This window comes from Atractosteus spatula, chromosome 5, assembly GCF_055471065.1.
Source record: "Atractosteus spatula isolate fAtrSpa1 chromosome 5, fAtrSpa1.hap1, whole genome shotgun sequence".
NCBI classification, from domain to species: Eukaryota; Metazoa; Chordata; class Actinopteri; order Semionotiformes; family Lepisosteidae; genus Atractosteus; species Atractosteus spatula.
This window is the reverse complement of record NC_142710.1, coordinates 13,029,607-13,048,697: the sequence shown is the minus strand read 5'-3', so window position 1 is coordinate 13,048,697 and position 19,091 is coordinate 13,029,607. Positions and strand designations below refer to the sequence as shown.

The 19,091-nt window shown below is 48.9% G+C and overlaps 2 protein-coding genes across 2 annotated transcripts; one reads left to right on the top strand and one right to left on the bottom strand.

Annotated features, from left to right (window-relative positions):
* Window positions 1-290: 290 nt before the first annotated feature.
* Window positions 291-7,749, bottom strand: LOC148834168 (uncharacterized). Its single transcript, XM_088916745.1, has 3 exons — window positions 7,482-7,749; window positions 4,069-4,647; window positions 291-3,433 (listed from the first exon to the last, which is right to left on the bottom strand). The coding sequence occupies exons 1-3, from the start codon at window positions 7,747-7,749 to the stop codon at window positions 2,610-2,612; spliced, it is 1,671 nt and encodes a 556-aa protein (XP_088772871.1). The 3' UTR covers window positions 291-2,609.
* A 2,952-nt stretch (window positions 7,750-10,701) lies between these two features.
* LOC148834167 (butyrophilin subfamily 1 member A1-like) lies at window positions 10,702-18,924 on the top strand (the record flags this gene model as incomplete). Its single annotated transcript, XM_088915752.1, has 7 exons — window positions 10,702-11,026; window positions 12,013-12,294; window positions 15,350-15,457; window positions 15,910-15,936; window positions 17,170-17,199; window positions 17,337-17,363; window positions 17,840-18,924. Coding segments are annotated over 7 exons (1,329 nt in total), but the record flags the coding sequence as incomplete, so codon positions are not given.
* Between the last annotated feature and the right edge of the window lie 167 nt (window positions 18,925-19,091).

The window sequence follows — 19,091 nt, the reverse complement described above, 5'->3', positions numbered from 1 at the left end:
AAGACACTTCTTGGCCTTCTGCACCCTTATTTCACATCTAAATATCTAAATCAACAGAACCAACCAGGGACATCAAGCTCTGGGACAGGAGAGATGCAGCTTGGAACTAAAACCACACCACCTCACAGGGACCATATTACATCCACTCATCCATTTTCTAATCACTTTGTCTAGTACAGGGTTGCAGAGCAGCTGGAGTCTATCTCTGCAAGCAACGGGCCCAAGGCAGGATTCACCCTGGACAGGACACCACTCCATCCCAGAGCAGAAATACACACTCACACCAGGGGTAATTTTCCCAGATAAGATCACTTTATTGGTCATATAGAATTACTTGCATTAGGAATTTGTCTTTTCTCAGACCCCAGCTTGCTCTCCATGAGACACACAGACAGGGAGAGAAGCTGGGGGTCAGAGCGCAGGGTCAGCCATTTATACAGCACCCCTGGAGCAGCTGGGGTTAAGGGCCTTGCTCAGGGCCCCAACGGAGTAGGATTCTTCTACCATCCGCAGGATTTGAACTGGCAACCTTCCAGCGACAGGCGCAGATACTTAGCCACAGAGCCACTGCTCCATTTAACCTACTAGCATATCTTTGGACTTTGGGAGGAAATCCACACAAACACAGAGAGACCATACAAACTCCACACAGATAGCACCCCAGGTCTCAAATTGAACCCGAAGTTCTAGCACTGCCAGGCAGCAATGAGGCAGTGTTCTCACTAACTCAAGCAACAACCAAGCCAACAACAAAAAGCAATCGCATTGTTAAAGTCTTTTGGTCTGTCTTTAAAACGACAATCACATGGACCAAAACCTAGATTTGGTCTCATTGCATCTTGTGTGTTTTGAATGAAGTATTTTCTACTTAGAATTATTTAATTATTTCAATTATTATTTATTTCTCACTAATATAAACATTCCACCAGCAGAAAATACTGGAAAAATAAATGCTGTTACAAACAGGTTGAATGAAAGGTGAAAGAGATTTATCAGGGCTCTTGAGCAATTCAGCCAGTACTGACCTCTTGCTCTAAGGACAGGATGAGATCTCTGGATCAGATGAACTGAGGTTCTGTCCTGGGTCCTGTCACTAGCTGACCATGATGAGAGCTCAGATATCGCAGGTTCTGTCCTGGGTCTCGTCACTAGCTGACTGTGATGAGAGCTGAGACGTTGCAGGTTCTGTCCTGGGTCTCATCACTAGCTGACAGTATTGAGAGCTGAGACGTTGCAGGTTCTGTCCTGGGTCTCGTCACTAGCTGACTGTGATGAGAGCTCAGATATTGCAGGTTGTGTCCTTGGTGTAGTCATTAGCTGACTGTGATGAGAGCTGAGACGTTGCAGGTTCTGTCCTGGGTCTCGTCACTAGATGACTGTGATGAGAGCTCAGATATCGCAGGTTCTGTCCTGGGTCTCGTCACTAGCTGACAGTAATGAGAGCTGAGACGTTGCAGGTTCTGTCCTGGGTCTCGTCACTAGCTGACTGTGATGAGAGCTCACATGTTGCAGGTTCTGTCCTGGGTCTCTTCACTAGCTGACTGTGATGAGAGCTCACATGTTGCAAGTTCTGTCCTGGGTCTCGTCACTAGCTGACTGTGATGAGAGCTCACATATTGCAAGTTCTGTCCTGGGTCTTGTCACTAGATGACTGTGATGAGAGCTCAGATGTTGCAGGTTCTGTCCTGGGTTCCAGCACAAGCTGACCATGATGAGAACTTCCCATTTCTGAAGTGGTGCCATTATCTCACCATCTTCATCCTGATGAAACAGCCTTGCTGGCCATCTGCCATCAACGGGGCTCGTTTCTCCTAGGGCACTGTTCTCCCATCATGGCTCTTGGTGGAAGCCAAGACACAGCCAGCGTTTGCCCACACCAAGTAGCTGTGATGAGGCAAACGCATTCAAATCCAGATTCATCATTTTTCCACCAGTGTCTGTTCAGAACCAGAGGCTTCAGCAGCAAGGTTAAGGGAAAGACTTGAGCCTTCCTGGGTCCCTCATCCCTCAGCTGCTTTAGAAACTCAGGTCTGCAAGATGTGGAGGACGTGTCTGTTGGGGTTGTCTTGAAATTCCTTGGCTCTCATTCAACCATCCTGGATACCGTCCACCCTGGATACTTTAGGCCAGGGATTCTCATTGCTTGGGTCCTGGAGGGTCAGAGCATCATCTAGTTTTCATCTCATCTCCCCTGCCTGTGATTGATTTGCTGGTTTGTCCTAATCACAACCCAAGTTCCCAAGTATTCGGTCATCAAATGCCTTTGAGTTCCTGCCTAAACCCGCGGGGCAGTGGCCCTCTATGACTTGCGGTGGTTATATGGTCACTCCTCTCAATGGACTTAAGTGTGGAGAACCCCAGACGGGTTTCTAGAGTACGGGCGGTGCACAGATTCCCGCCGAACGGCATCACCACGTTGTGGTCCTGAAGCTGAACGGTCAGAAGGCTCTGCTGGGGAAACTCTTTCCCGCACCGCGGGCACTGGCTTGCGAGCTCGGCCACAGCTCTTACTGTACGGGCCGCAGAAGAACCTCTCGCGCGGGTCCCGGGGCGCAGGGCTGTGGCCCGACTTGCGGTACCGGAGTCAGTCCTCTCGGCGGGAACTCCCGTCACCGCCTGCTCCTCTCGCCTCTCTGCCCGAGCTCTTGAGTCCTGCCGGGAGCAGGTGGCGGGCTGTGGGCCCCGGAGCTGCTCGGCAGCCCCTCTGCTGGGTGAGTCAGCAGGTGGCGCTTGAGGGAGTAGCGCCTGCCGAAGCTTTTGTTGCACTGGCCGCAGGGAAATCGGGGTTTCCCGCCGGCCTCTGCGTCCTTCTCGGGCACTGGGGGCTCAGCCGGTCGACAGAGCTTGGGGTGCTGAGCGTCCCGGTGCGGAGGAAGGCTATTCCGCCTGCTCGTTGGCTCCTCGCAATGGATGCAGCTCAGCGGGTTCCTGCCTCTCCGACGTCTGAGCCGTCGGACGTGGCCCTCGGATGGGCCGCAGATCTTCTTGCGCGGTTCGTCGGACCTCGAGTGGATTTGCTTGTGTCTGTCCAAGCTGCTCAAGTATCCGAACGCCTTCCCGCACTCCGCGCACTTGAAGCGATCCCTCATGTGAACCTGCAGGTGTCTTCTGACGCTGTAGGAGCTGGAGAGCTTCTTGCCGCAGTGCGGGCAATGATATTCCGTTGCAGGCTCTTGCGTCACAGGGCCGCTGTGGAGACTGGGAGTCTCCTTGCTCCGGCGCAGTTCCATCTGGAAGCCGGGAGACTGGGCTGGCGTGGGAGGTTCGGATCCGGAAGCTCCCGGTTTGCTTTCCGAGTGGCCCAGCGAGGTTTGCCATGGGCCAGTCTGAGCGTGGGGAACGGGTGTGTGCGAAAATCGCTGGGGCTCTTCTCCGCCAGTGAAGAGCTCGTCCTGTTCATCGGGGGCAGCGGTGTCGCTCTCCGGGGTTTCGGCTTCCCGAGCCAAGAGCAGAGGGAGACAAACACGGAGCTTTATTAATCTTTCCAAAGAGAACCAACACCCCAGGAGATATCTTGTTGCTTTGGGTAGCAACTGTACTGTTCCCACAATACAAAAACAAACCACGTGATGTATTAATATTATGGTCAGAAGTGTTCCAATTCATATTAGGCACATTTGGAAACACATTTGTTCTCAGCCTGACTCTTTGGCAGGTGCAGACTTACAGATGCTAACTTTGAGTAAACTTCTTTCAGCTACAACCTCCCACACTAATGTCTGTCTGTCCGTCTTCGAACGGCTTTATCCAGTGCAGGGTCGCGGGAGCCTATCCCAGCAAGCAACAGGTGCAAGGCAGGATACACCCTGGATAGGACGCTAGTCCACTGCAGGGCACACTCACAACAGGGGGGAAATCTTCTCAGAAGCCATTTAACCTGACAGCATGTCTTTGTACTGGGGGAGGAAACGGAAGCTAATACAGGATGAACATACAAACTCCCTGCAGATGGTACCCCAGGAATTGAGCCCAGAGCCTCAGCACTGCACATGTCCCAGGACAGGAGACAACCCACGTCATCTGAGAAAGTGGAAAAGAGAGCAGAAACAGGACCAAAGGAATACTTACGCTTCTGGTCACTCGGGTGAGACCCGAAGAGAGGGACGCCGTCCCCCTCTGGGGCGCCCGCCTGGCATTCATCGCAGGGCGAAGAGCAAACAGATGCCCTCTCCGCCGTCCAGGCACACCAGCCATCCGCAGGACCCTCTGCCCGGGACAAGACCCCGGCAGCAAGGTCAGCGTCCCCAGACAGCCAGGGTGTTTCTGCTGCATCCCCCGCAGGGGGCTCGGGCAGCTCCGGAGGGGTGCCGCCCGGCTCCAGTTCAAGGTGCCCATTCACCCGCGGAGATCCCGCGTGAGAAATTCGGAGCAGGTCGCCCGGATCCCCGTCCGTGGAGCTGTGCTCCGAGCCCAGCGGCTCCACGGGGACAACAGAAGAGGGCAGGACGAACTGCAGATCGATGGCCGAGGGGTCGATTTCAATGACGTAGAAAGAGGCGCCCGAGTCGTCCTGATGACTTCTGCCCTGGCTGCGGACGCCCTCCTTGTCCGGCATGCGTGCCGGCCCCCGGTCCTGTCTCGTCCTGGGACCCTCCTCCGGCTCCGGCACGCCGCCCCCATCCTCCGCGGCAAAGCCCTCTCCGGCTCCTGCGTGAGGAGGAAAAGAGCACATCTTTCATGGAGAGAGCCAGCTTTCAGCAGCACGCGCCATGTTTCTGTGCGCCCTCCAGGCCCGAGCATGACCCCGCCTCTGGACGGGTTCTCTTGGCATGTTTTATAGCAGCGCTGCTCTGGGACAGGTTTTAAGGGAGGCCACCAGTGACATTTTTTTAAGAAAACATTTTGGATCATGTTTCTGCCATCATAACCCACCACAGGGCCACAGGTTTGCTATCCCAGCAAGCTCTGGGTGCAAGGCAGGGTACACCCTGGAGAGGATATCACACAGAGACAGTTTTCCCAGCACCCAATTAACCTCCCCCCATGTTTTTGGACTGTGGGAGGAAACAGGGGCATCCTGAGGAAACCCACATGAATAGGGGGGAAAACATGCAAATTCCACACAGATAGGACACCAAGTTTGGAATCGAACCCGGGACCCCAGCACTATGAGGCAGCAACGCTTACCACCGAGCCACCATGCCACCCCTCTTGTGCTGTATTTACTTCACAACACATAGACAGCGAGGAGGACAACGGACGACACACAGGTTTGTGGTGTGACAGCACAGTACAGTACAGTGCCTACAGCCTGGCCACCACAACACCCCTCCACTTCCACCGCCTCCAGAAACATTAGTACCGACCCCTGTGACGCATAATAAATTTAGTTTTTTTTTCATTAACTGATGACATGTATGCAAAACAACAAGCCAGGCGATTTCTGGCGGGGTCCCCTCTGTACTGCTGTTAAGACGAGGGTGGCACTTTATGCACTTCTCTAGTGCAACACAGCTACCTACAGTTACACAGTTGCACCATGTTGTTTATGATGCTGAGTTCACGAAGTTGTGCCCTGTTGTGATACATCGGGAGTTGATTGTCAGCTATATAGAGCGCTCTGGAGATCCCTGAGCGCACAGAGTCCTCCTGTCCCTCGGCCTGCACAGCTTTTCATTTGCTTCATACAAAGGAACTTCAGGTTCACCTGAATATGATCCTTTTCCTCTATCAAATCTTAAATATGTGGTAACGTACAGTACAGTACATAGTTGTACAATATATGCTACTGATATGGTATCTTTCCAATGATATCATAGAAAACCACTGCCAAGTCTACACCTCGTCTCCCTTGTCAGGAACCTCTTGTTATATCACTCATGCCAATTTATACAACAGAGATAGTGGCATTTGATAACTCCATAGCAGCCTTAGCAACATGCATAGTGAGTTATAAAGCTGCCTCTCAGTTTTTTTGGTTACTAAAGTATATAGGAAGTGATGTCATCATGAGGATGTCAGAAAAGGATGGAAAATGACACCACCACATTTACTCCCAGTATTATGTGCGAGCCTGGTATTACTTTACGTGTAGAGGCACAGAGGTAGTTTACAACAAATGTCACCCTACAAAGTGCTTCCTGTCACAACTGAACCACAACAGCTCAAACTGTCCCAGGTCATAGTTCAGAGTGTAGCTGAGCTGCTGGGCAACTCACACAAGAGTGACTTTGACTAGGAAACACAAGTGACTGTGCTGCCCGTACAACTGTCCACTGACAAGAACTGAGCACACACCCAGCCTCTCACCACCCCCTAAGAGCATCACTGTGGATTTCCAAGTTATTAGTCAAACTTGGGGGCGGAGCAGTGGCACTATGGCTCAAGATTTGCACCTGTGGCTGGAAAGTTGCTGGTTCAAATCCCATAGCTGGCAGAGGAATCCTACTTTGTTGGGCCCCTGAGCAAGGCCCTTAACCCCAGCTGCTCCAGGGGTGCTGTATAAATGGCTGACCCTGCGCTCTGACACCCAGCTTCTCTCCCTGTCTGTGTGCCTCATGGAGAGCGAGCTGGGGTCTGTGAAAAGACACATTCCTAATAGAAGTAATTATATATCGCTAATAAAGTGATCTTATCTTATCTAAAGATGGGGATGCAGTGGTGCACTTATCTCAATCGGTGTGGAGCGTAGGAGAATAAGGTTGTGCAAAGCTTATTCTGATCTACCCCACTAGCAGATCAGCACAGGTTTAGCAAGCACTGAACACACACAGTATGAGCTGAACACTGGCATCAACAGACATGCCTGTAGCTACACATTCAAGACAGACTTTTCCATCAAAACTCTCTGTTTTCTCACACGAGACATTTCCACGTGATTCACTGATCCATCCACACTGAGGGAACAGCGCTCATGTTCTGCTGTGACGATGATGAGTCATGAGACTCCACCACTTTGGGTGAGGAGAAATATCCGAGAGGGACAGCACAGTGGTGTAATGGTTAGCACTGGGTCTCTGGGTTCAATTCTGGACCTAAGGTGCTGTAAGTGTGGAGTTTGCATGTTCTCCCCATGTTCCAAAAGGCTTCCTCTCACAGTCAAAAAGAATATGCTAGTAGGGCTTCTGGAAAGTGTGAGTGTGTGTGTGTGTGTCTGTCCTGTGATGGACTGGTGTCCTGTCCTGCCTTGTGCCCGTTGCTTGCTGGGATAGACTCCAGCTCCCACACGGTCCTGTACTGGAAGAAATGTTTAGAAAACGGATGGATAGAAAATATATTGAAGAGACTCAGCAGCACAACCACCTGTTGGCCCAGATATGTGGCAAAAGAACAGACAGGGCAGACTGCCACAGAACACACAGGGGTACAGCCAGGCCAATATTAAGCGTCAGTCCCACTGGCTAAGATGGTACCATACATGCCACGCACCAGACACAGAGACCAGATGAAATCAACGCACTTTTCCACACGCAAAACAACGACTTTTATCATCCGCGTCCCGTGTGCGATGCCTCGTTAGGGAAACGGGAAGGGAAACTTGCCCTCGGATGAACGGCTCGGCTCTTTGGAGCTCCGCTCACCGGCAGGGCTGGCCGGACACAGCTGCCGCCTCTCGGCTCTCAGCGACTCCTCCAGCTGGCGCAGCTCCGCCGAGAGGGTCTGGTTCTGCCTCCGCTTGCGCGTCAGCTCGGCGCGCAGGCCGGCCAGGCTGCCTCGCAGCAGCTGCGCGATTTCCGACACCGTGTTCTGCACGCTCCTCTCTATGAGCGAGGACAGCTGGATTTCCAACTTCAGCGGAGCCTCCGCCATTCTCTCCCCGGAGCAAAGCGCGCAGCAAACGGCGCACGGTCCGAGGCTGCGTTTCTGCAGACGCTTCGAGTCAGCGTATTTCAGCCGTGCACATCGCTCCGGTTTAGGCGACTTTACCGCGTAATTGCATATATAGGCGCACGCACTTTTTGAAGTGATCTGTACCGTCTGAAGTTAGCCGTTCGGTCCCATTGTATCAAAAAAAAAGTAGCTTAAAAATACTTTAAATGTGTAAATGCGTAGAATATGTACCCGTAGAACTGGGAAGAAATTAAGATAAGATCACTTTATTGGCCATATAGTAGGATTCCTCTGCCTGCTGTGGGATATGAACCAGCAACCTTCTAGCCATAAGCATAGATCCTTAGCCACAGAGCCACTGTACTGCCTCACCCTGTCCAAATGAATAGGCAAAATGAAATACTTCTGCTGCACTACACAGCACTGATATTTGCTCTTGTTCTGTTGCCCTCTCTGGTGTGCTACTAAGCAATACATTGTGAATTATAAACCGTATCTAAAGGAGTAGAGATACTGTTTTTCTAAATGATAATTTGGCTTGCCATATAGACAAGTACAGTATTTCCCACTCTTTCTCACAAATGTAAATCAAGCAGTATGTGTGCCTAGTAGGAACTACAAATTAAAATTGTTCTCTAAGCACCAGGTACACTTTCCTAGTACAATAAAAGGCAACCTTTGCTTACCTATAGCCAGGCGCTGTATCACAGCAGCTGTATCGCACCTACTGAACCTCAGCTGGTGTGAGCCTGGCCTGTACCTGGAGTGGAGACCTCCTGGCAAAGCTAAGGTTGCTGTTGGAAGAGGTGTTACTATTGGGACCAGAAGGGGGCGCTCATCCTGCTCACTCTCCTTCAGATGAGATGTAAAACTGAGGTCCTGACTCTCCGAGCTCATTAAAAATCTCAGAGTATCTCTTGAAAAGAGCAGAGGTGTTACTCCGGCGTCCTAGCCAAATTTCTCCCTGGCCTTTACCAGTCATGGCCTCCTGATAACCCCCCTCTCTGAACTGGCCTCATCACTCTGCTCTCCTCCCCACTGAGAGCTGGTGTGTGTGAGCAGGCTGGTGCATCATCCAGGTGGGGGTGCACACTGGTGGTGGTGGAGGGGATCCCCATTACCCGTCAAGAGCTATGAGTGCAGTGTCCAGAAAAGCGCCATATACTGCAAGTGTAAGGAATTATTATTATTATAACCTTATTTGCTAAATTTGTGTTTCACATCTTTCCTCAGCTAAAATCAGTATGGTGTTTGTTAGAGCACTGAACAATATGTCTGAGCTCTCGGTGGTGTATTTACAGATGGGCCCTGTTTTGTTTTGTTTTGGAATGGGAGCTGTGAGCTCGGGGCACAGCGTGAGGAGAAACACATTCCCGGTCTTTCTCTCTGGAAGTGTCCTCAGTCCCATCTTCTGGGTTAAAGAGTCCCCCTCTGAGAGACCTGCGGCAGGTTTCCAGGACACACACAGCATAACTGGGTGCTTTGCTCTTGCTGGTCAGAGCTTGTTTTTGCCTCCACTGGCATTTTCAGTGCAATTTAAGTGCAGTGGCCAGTGCTGGGACACAGCAACTGAAGGGACACGGCCACAGTCGATGGCTCCTCCTTGTCCTGTGATCTGTATCTATTGCATTCATGTGCTGTAGTACCACTGCACTAACCTGCTTGAACACAGAGTCCTTGAGGCAGATGGCTGAATCTTAGCGAGGGTGCAGCAGCTGAGCAGTCTGTAAGCAGGCAGGTGAAATGCTTAATTTCTTAAGCATTATCGAAACAGAAATGAGAAATGTATTTGTTTCACATTTAATGCAAGCAGTTTCATTGTACTACAGCTTCTAGAAACCACAAAGTATTATCAATGCTCTACTAATACCTTTGCCTTTATTAACGATTTTTGACACTGATTTCAAAATGCAGTGTTACTGTTTGCCACACCCTGAGGCAGCCCCCTTTATTTCCATGCCATGGTGCAATCACATAGGAACAAGGCCTTTGGTAAATAGAGGAATAGGTCTACTGCTCATAGAGCTCGTTCTTCAATGTCCTAAACCTCTCTCTGTAATAATATTTGCTCAGGAACACACAGCAACTCACATTCACAAATCCTGTGTTGGAACAAAATGTGTGTGTCTGTGTGTTGATGTGAGTGTGTGTCTGTGTATGTGAGTATGTGTGTACTGTATACGCGGGTGTGTCTGTGTGAGTGTGTGTATGTGTATCTGTGTGTATGTGTTTGTGTGTGTATGCGTGATGTGTGTCTGAGTGTGTATGTGTGAGTATGTCTTTTTGAGTGTGTGTGTATTGGCGAGTGTGTGTGGTTGGGTAGGGGAAGTTAAGGAATGATGCAGCAGATGTCTAACGAGCATCACTTCATTGCGGACAGCCCCAGAGCACACTGGGAGCAGTGGCAGGTTTTATCTGACCTGCCCTTCTGCCAAGTGGGTGAGGCCCTGAGGAGGCTGTTGCACAGGGACGTGGGCAAAAGTAAAGCTGCTGCTGTCCTGCAGGTAAACTCAGATCTAAAATGTCCCGAGTCGGAATCAAGTGATCTGAAATGTGGCTGAAGGAAGCAGAGCCCCAGACCGAAAGGCTGAGCGATGTTTGTCCCCAGCCTCTGACACCCAGCTCATCCGTGGCGCTTGTTCCAGCAGAGCGACTGTCAGAACTCGTTGCAGTGTTCTCCTGCAGGCTGGGCGGGGCTGCCTGGATCGGCATGCCAGATCAGGCCCTGGGAGAGAAAGACGTCTATTGTTCCTGCAGCAGCGGGCACTGAGAGACTCACCTCTCGAGGAAACGGAAGAGATCAGCGTTTCACACAGGCACTGCTCTCTGTCCAGACACCCGCGCTCGGACGCAGGGACCCAGTGGCGGGGCTATGTGTGGTCAGTGCCGAAGAACTGTCGGAGGACTGTGGCTGTCCAGGCTGTCCAGTGAACTGCTCCTGTTGTTGTGTCCCCCGGCGAAGACGCCGTCCTGCCCTGTTCCCTCTCACCCAGCGTCAGCGCCGTGGACCTGGAGATCAGGTGGTTTCGAGAGGATTACACAGCCCCTGTGTGTTTATTCTGGAACCACACCTATACCTCTGAGAAACAGGTCCCGGCCTACAGGGGCAGGGCTGAGCTGTTCCCAGGGGAGCTCGTCAGAGGCAATGCCTCTTTGAAACTGAGGCGTGTTCGAGACTCTGACGATGGAGAGTATACCTGTATGGTAGCATCTCAGCAACATTATGAGGAAACTCTTGTGCATCTAGCTGTTAGAGGTGAGTGGTGCATCACGCCGCAGTAAATATTCTGTTTTTGCATTTCCGTCTCCTGCTTCATGCCAGCGTCATAACAGCAACAAGTGCGTGATTGCATCTGTAGACTGCAGGATGGCCAACGCCTGCATGGGGACAGGAAAACTATGACTGTGACAGTGACGTACGACTATGACTGTAACTGTGACTATGACTATCACTACGACTGCCACTATGACTATCACTAATATTATGACTATGACTAAGACTTACAACTATAACAATAAGTATGACTATGACTATCATGACGACTGCGACTCTAACTACGGCTATGACTATCATGTATATTATGACTATGACTATGATAATGACTGTAACTATGCCTTTGACTACAACTATCAGTATGATTTCAACTATGACTGCAACAATGACTGCGACAATGACTGTGACAATGACTAGTCACAACATAGTATAAAATCACAGAATTGGTCTTTCTGACTAATTGTAATACGTAATCAATATTGTCCATCCATTCATATTCTAATCACTTTATCCAGTACAGGGTCATGGGGGAGCCAGCGTCTATCCCAAGCACCAGCCAAAAGGCAGGATTCACCCTGGACTGGACATGGGTCCATCGCAGGGCAGACACAGACACAAACACACTCACAGCAAGACCAGTTTAGCCAGAAGCCAATTTCCCTGCCAGTATGTCTTTGGACTGTGACAGGAAACCGGAGCACCTGGAGGAAACTCACACAATAATGGGGAAAACCTACAAACTACACATACATAGCACCCCAGGTCTGGAATTGAATTGATTTGTATTGAATTGACAATTGAATCCAGGGCCTCACCGTTAAAAGGAAGTGACTCTAATCGCCATGCCATCATGCCTACACCTAAATCAATATTGTTTCTTTCTTAAAATAAAACCTGCTTGGAGTCAAATGTAAACACATCCAAAGGCTTCCAACAGCTTTCATTTTTCTTTTGTGATGAACCCACAGCCCTGGGCTCCCAGCCCTCAGTGTCTCTCCACTCCCCTGGAGGAGGTCAGACCCAGCTGCTGTGCAGGTCAGAGGGCTGGTTCCCTGCACCGGCAGTGATCTGGACAGACAGGGATGGACATGATGTGACCTCGCTGTCCAGCACCACAGTGGAGAGGGACAGTCAGGGGCTCCTCAGTGTCAGCAGCTACATCCCAGTCCAGCAGGAGTCCAACATCTTCTCCTGTCTGGTCAGAAGTGCCCAACCTGGACCAGACTGGGGATCTCAGCTCCACATTCCCAGTGAGTATTAAACACATCCTCTAAATCAGATTAGTTCTAATGCTTTGATCATGAAACTATAGGACTAAAAATCAAAAATGTTCAAAATGAAAAATCAACAATCACAACAGAGCTGATTTGTCCTTTTGTTTTCTAAACCTCTGAGTCTGTGAATTGTAGTCAGAGATTTATGACCAAATGTACCTATTTCATTTATTCATGTATGATGGGTGGCATGATGACTAGTGGTTAGCATCACAGTGCTGGGGTGCTGGGCTCGATTGCTGAAGTGCTAGTGTGAAAGACTCTGTTTAAATCTGCATGTTCTCTCTGTGTTTACTTGGGGTTCCTCTGGGTGTTCTGCTTTCCTCCCACAGTCCAAAGACATGCTGGGAAAACTGGCCCTGGTGTGTGAGTGTGTGTGTCTGTGTGCCCTGTGACAGACTGGCGTCCCACCCAGGCTGTATCCTGCCTTGTGCTAGTAGCTTGCTGGGATTGGCTCTGGCTCCCTGGCTACCCCATACTGGATAAAGTGATTATAAATCGCATGGATGTATAAATCGTTCAATATTTAATACATTTCTTTCTGGAATAATACTGCTGTCATTTTTATTATTCTTTGGGAAGCTTTCTGCCTCTGCTCTCACTGTGTTCCTTGCTGTATTGAGTCTTATTTACCGAACGCAATGCTGAGATTTTTTATGGAGCGACATGACTGAAACTGCTCAAAGTGGAAACAATGAGGACCCAGAGCAAACAGAATGCAGCTGTATTACTTCCTTTAATCTTTAACTAAACCCTCAACCCTGCTCACCCTAAGGCATGTTCCTGAGGTCTTTCACAATCCCAGCTTTACAGGAGCAAGTACTGTTCAGCTCCGTGGACAGACGTCTCATTATAACAGAAACGACTGTAACTCTTGCCTTCTGGATATGGGAACAAAGTTTAGACCTTGAACTGAGACACGAAAAGCATGGTGTTTAGTGGTTCACCACTTCCTGCGTCGGTAAGATATTAGAAGTACGGCTCTCGTAGAGCAAGAGATCTGTTCAGACAATGATAGCATCCGTCCACACACAGACACACACACACACACCAGGGCCAGTCAACTCACCAGCATGTCTTTGGACTGTGGGAGGAAATGGGGCACCTGGAGGAAACACATGTCCGCAGGGAGAAAATGCAAACTCCACACAGACAGCACCCCTGGAACTGAATCGAGGGTCCCAGAGCTGCAAGGCAGCAATGCTCACCAGTGTGTCACCACGCCGCCCGCAATGCTAGCATGTGTCTCCATATTAAGTTTCACTATGACACTCATAGTCTATAGAAGGCTATTGATGGGACTGGAATCTGTAGTAGCATGTTTTCTAATCAGTGCACATGCATTCTAATCATGAATATTGATTGAATGGCTAATATTGATTGGCACTGTAGTATTGATTGATACTAATAATGATTTTTGGATTGATTAGCGATGATCATTTTTGCTGTCTTAATAGCACATTCATATTCTGCAATAAGTCTGTCCTTTTCTGTCGCTTCTGCGTAGGCTTCAAATTCCGTGAAAGCTGCATGAAAGCTGATATACAGTACATGGAGCGCCCCCATTCCTCATGCCCCTTCCCGTGAGAATGTTTAGAAGATGTTAAGGTGGCCTTGATGGAAGGAACTTGATGGGTAGCTGTATCAAAACATACAGATAAGGGCTGGAAGACACTGGCCTCCTTAAAACCTCCGGGGGGGGGGGGGGTTACTACTCACACAGGCTCAAGTAAGAGACACCAAGGTCATCACTCCCCCCCACCCCACCTCACCCCAAGTCGTGGGGTTGCCACGGTAACTCCCTTATTTTGTCATAGGCTCCTGTGATGAAGAACACTAGAGTGGAAGTATTATGGGGTGTAGTCTGATATAATCTTGCAGGGTAGGTGGGAGGGCTAAATGATATTCAGTTTCTGCAACGCACAATTTATTATCCACTTAGTCAGAAACTCACAGGTGGGCAATAGTCAGCCAGCCACCTCCAACTGAAAGTATATTTAATGCCAGGTGCTTGGTCCTATTCGTCGAGATTCCTGTGCTTTATGGAGCTCCCACTGTGTACACTGAGAATAAAGGTAGAAGATTCTCCTCACTACTGTCTGGGGTCTGATCCATCTTTGGGGCTGTCCACGGATCAGCTGAATCCTCTTGTCTTCAGATTTCCGCTGTCACACAGACACGGTTCTGATGGATTAAACATACTGATCCATCGCCACCTCTTCCTTTCTACGTTGCTGGTGTTTGTGGAAACATTAGTGATGCGAAAAAAGTTTTGTGGAGCATGTCTTTACGCATTTTGATTCCTCACTACTTACCTTGATGACAGAAAGTGTGCCTTTGTGCAAGACCTGAACAATGAATTCCTAATTAGAGGCCCAGAGTGTACGTTTCTGCTATGTAAATCCTCCAAGTGAGTATTATTCTGAAGAACATTTAATCCTATTATGACAATAAGTGATGGTCATGTATATAGAGTTCTAGTACAAAATAGAGTAAGACTGCATTAACTCCATAGTCCAAAGGCAGGCTAGTAAGCTAAATGGCGTCTAGGAACGTTTTCACTCATGTGATTGTGTGCTTGCGCTTGCTGGGATTGGCTCTGGCACCCCAGCGACCCCATACCAGATAAAGTGTCTTTAAAAGTAGATGGATGGATGAAAGATTGCACCATGACTCATTTTAATATGCATATTAAGATGAATTATTAAACATATATAGGTGTTTTCAGCTTTTTCTCATTGAGCTCCACCAGCCTCATTTTCCAAGTTGCTGTGTGTTGACAGCAACAGTGATAGCATCTGTACATGTACATGTACTGGGTTTTGAACCAAGACACAGATCAATAGTAAAATGTTGTATGTGCGATAGTGGGAACATGCTACTGATCTGTTCCTTACTTATCACCGCACAGCGAGTGCTCTCTATCTCAACGGTGCAGAAGTTAGAAGTGCCTTTAAGAAGTTTTGTTCCCAGTGTCATTCTGTGAGGTTTGTCAGTGCCCAGGGGCTAATATTTCTGCACTGTGTTTCAGGAGACTTTTTCCCTGGGCCCTCTGGATGGATGGTGGCTCTCTGTGTAGCAGCAGCTGTGGCTGTAGCAGCGTCAGCACTTCTGGTGATCCAGTGGAGGAGAATGGACAGTATGTGCTCATTATAGACCTGTGTTTGAATTCTATAATGAATTCTATAATCTTTATCTGACAGTTTCGCAGGACAGCCCTTCTAACGATAACAAGTCAGTTCACAGACCCCACGCCAACATCTTCCCCAGATGGGCTGTACTGGAAGACCTACAATATCAGTGACGTACACGCTTGTAGCTGTAGTTGCTTGCAGCTTGGAGTTGCGATTTGAAGCTGGTAGGGCTGTAGCTGTAGCTGGTAGAGTTGTGGCGGTAAGAAGGCAGGTTGGTTTGTGAACCTATACAGTTCGATGCAGATCATTCGAGATGATCCCACTGCAGCTGCACTGGAGTTCTTCACAGGAAAAAACAAATGGATGCTGATATATCAGGAGCACTGATCAGTAGCCATTACACCTGTCCACAAAACCCCTTGGACAGTCTTACTGACTCCACTGTGTTTCTTTACAGAGGAGGAGAGAATGTGGGAACCTAAAGGTACGTGAACTATCAGGGAGGACAGCAGCACGCTTCTGTCACTGTGCACCAAGGGCCCTTCCCTCCTGCCAGACCTACAGAATGGGGATGACACAGGCTTGCTGAGCAGCATGAAAGTGATGCATTTAGACACATTCAGAATGTGTCAGGAACTGAACCCAGGGTCCCAGCATTGCAAGGCAGCAATGTTAACCACCATGCTGCCCCGTTGATCTTAATTACCCATGTAAATCCACATATTCACATATGTTAAAGGTAACTATATAGTACTCAAAAATCAAGAGCGAGAGTCACAGTCCAAAGCTAACACTGGCTCTGCAGACCTTACTGTGTCGGTGATGTTGTTAATGCAAGCTCATTGCATTGCATTGGACAACCAGCTACATCATAATCTTTCTTGACTTCATTTCTTGAAGCTGTATATTTCATACATACCCCTCGTATTTTTTTCTCACTCACCCCTCCTCCTGCACATCTCTAGCTGTGCAGCTGGTCCCTAGTGAATTCCTCTCTCTGCAGGGGGCGTTCCAGCCTCCTCATCCTATAGCCAGTGCGGCTGGTCCCTGGCTGAGCAGATGAAGCCTAAGGACTTGATCAACATCTCAAGACATGTCTAAGTCTCAGGTGTTCTTATTCCTTGTGAGGTGGTACATATAGAAAGCACCTGTTGGAGCGCTGCAGAGCTTGCTAGTGTTACCACGGTGGCTGGCCATACCTCTATATAACTGTCAGTCAGCCAGTTGCTATGGCTACGTTTTTAGACAGGAAGCCTGTTTCACCTGTGGGCGAGTTATGACCACTCCCCACTTCAGGTGGATCAGGATACTAAAGCTCTACTCCTGGCCGTGCTCTGGGCTCTGCTACAGCATTCTGCACTGAGCACAGCTTTGTCCCTAGTTCCCTAGCTTCAGAGTTTGTGTTTTGCCCCAGAATCTTGACCCTGTCTTCGCTCTGACCTTGGTGTTTGTCTCATCCCTGTTCTTGGATTTCCCCTTTGTGCTGCGCCTCCGTGTTTCCTGAGTTTGACCCTGGTCTGCGCACCTGTCCATGCCTGAGGTCTGCATTTTCTGACTGGTTGTCACGCCTGACATCTGCTTGCCTCTTCACCTGTTTGCCTCACCTGCTCTTGGGTTCAGCTACCTACCCTCTGACCTCTGCTCTCACTCCAGCATGAGCAGCATCACTGCATGGCTCACGGCCCATCACAATTCTAATGCCTCTCTGTATTTGCAGTCAACACAGCACTGCTTCTCCGACAGCTGGGTAAGTGTTCTATGGTAGTTTTGTAAGATGTAATGAACCATAAATGCACCACAGTTACACTTCTTTACTTCGTTTTTTTGTAACTCTGTTGGGTAGAATTGTGATTCCAGGACTGATTTCTTCTTTCCTCTTTCCAGGAGCAGAGAGCTCCATCCCAAAACAATGTATGTGTGAAGAATAATAACCACTGACTTCAGCCTTTTCTCTACTACCTTCTTTTGCTAATTGTCACTGGCTCTGAACTCAGGTAGCCTGTGTCTCACTCACAGACATTATTCCATTGGGTTGACACTGTTCTTCCATCTTCCATCTTGAGCTGAGAGGGAAGTCAGACAGTTATGGGGAGCCCAGGACCTTATGAAAGATTAATCAGACCAACCTTGTATCAAGCACATTGTCCATACTCCATCCATCCATTCATCTGTTTTCTAATTCAAACTCCACACAGATAGCACTTCGGGTAATCCTAACCACTGTGCCATCAAGCCATCCCCAACTTATATTAATTGTATTTTCTTTTTGAGAGCTATTTAAATTTTATGGCATGCTTTTTAAATAAAATAACCAGTAAACCATTGTACTATGTGACTTTCGGTCTCAGAAATGAGACTCAGAAATCGATTGCTTTTCTTCCCTGCAGGTGACGTGACTCTGGACCCTGATACTGCTCACCCGGATCTCCTCCTTTCTGGGGCTGGGAAGAGGGTGCGAACAGGGGAGAAACAGGAGCTTCCTGACAATCCACAGAGGTTCGATTACAGGGAGTGCGTCCTGGCCAGGCAGGGCTTCACCTCTGGGAGACACTACTGGGAGGTGGAGGGGAACGACGTCTGGAGAATTGGGGTGAGCAGGGAGTCTGCGCAGAGGAAGGGCTGGCTGCGCTTCACTCCTCGGGAGGGATACTGGAGCCTGCAGTCCGTCTACTCCCGTCTCTCCGCTCTTACGGAGCCGGAGACCCCTCTCCCCCCGAGCTTGCAGCCCAGGAGGGTGGGGATGTGCGTGGATATCGAGGAGAGGAAGGTCTCCTTTTACAATGTGGAGTCCAGGACCCACATCTACACCTTCACCGACATGGTCTTCAACAGAGAAGAGCAGATCTATCCCGTCTTCTGGACCTGGGACAGAAACAAAGACCTGGTGCTGCTGCCTCCTGTCAGCTGCATCAGTTAAACACCCCACTAGCTCATAAAGTCTGACTGTGTCATGCATTATTAGCAAGATTGTTAGTCAGCAAGTACTCACAGCCGACTCCCATTAGAAGATAACTTGTCCCATCCTTGCCTGTCGTTCACCCCTTTCTGCCTCTGGCTTGTTTTGTGTGTCTAGTGGAAGAGGAATGTGAGGAGAGAGTAATTATGTCTTGAGTTCGTGACGACTGTTAGGGATCAATCAAACATCATAATTTACAGTCTCACAAATGGATTCTACATACAGTATACAGTATAACATTTATTGATATCTCACTTAGACATGCATAACAGACAAAATGCTGACTGTTCACTCAAGGTTTACAAAGATCAGAGTTAATAACTTTAGAATTAAAACATATCAACTGTACTGTGTTATGTTCCATCTTGCAGGTATTATCAGTCTCATATAACTACATCACATTCATACAGTATTCTCTGATACAAGTAAACATATATTGTGAACTAACTGACTTTGGAACAATACTGTAGTTCAACTCTCAAGAACTACAATGTGAATAAAGACATTTTATACTCAAAGACCTGTTGGCTAAATGTTCTTGATGAGTTCAAACATCCTGCTGAAACATGTGGCTGGGTGTTGTTGGGCTGTGGTCCATGGTCTAGTCTTCACCTGCTTGCTCTGTGCTGGGCAGATAGAGAGAGAAAGCTTTGCCTAATGTTGTTGAAGACAGCTCTTGCAGA

What these genes read in the sequence shown, in the direction of transcription:
- LOC148834168 (XM_088916745.1), bottom strand. Translation starts at nt 7,749, where the DNA reads ATGGCGGAGGCTCCGCTGAAGTTGGAAATCCAGCTGTCCTCGCTCATA. An exon ending in GCCGAGCCGTTCATCCGAGG is followed by an intron (nt 4,648 to 7,481) that starts GCAAGTTTCCCT and finishes CTCCTCACGCAG; the next exon opens with GAGCCGGAGAGGGCTTTGCC. An exon ending in TCACCCGAGTGACCAGAAGC is followed by an intron (nt 3,434 to 4,068) that starts GTAAGTATTCCT and finishes TGGCTCGGGAAG; the next exon opens with CCGAAACCCCGGAGAGCGAC.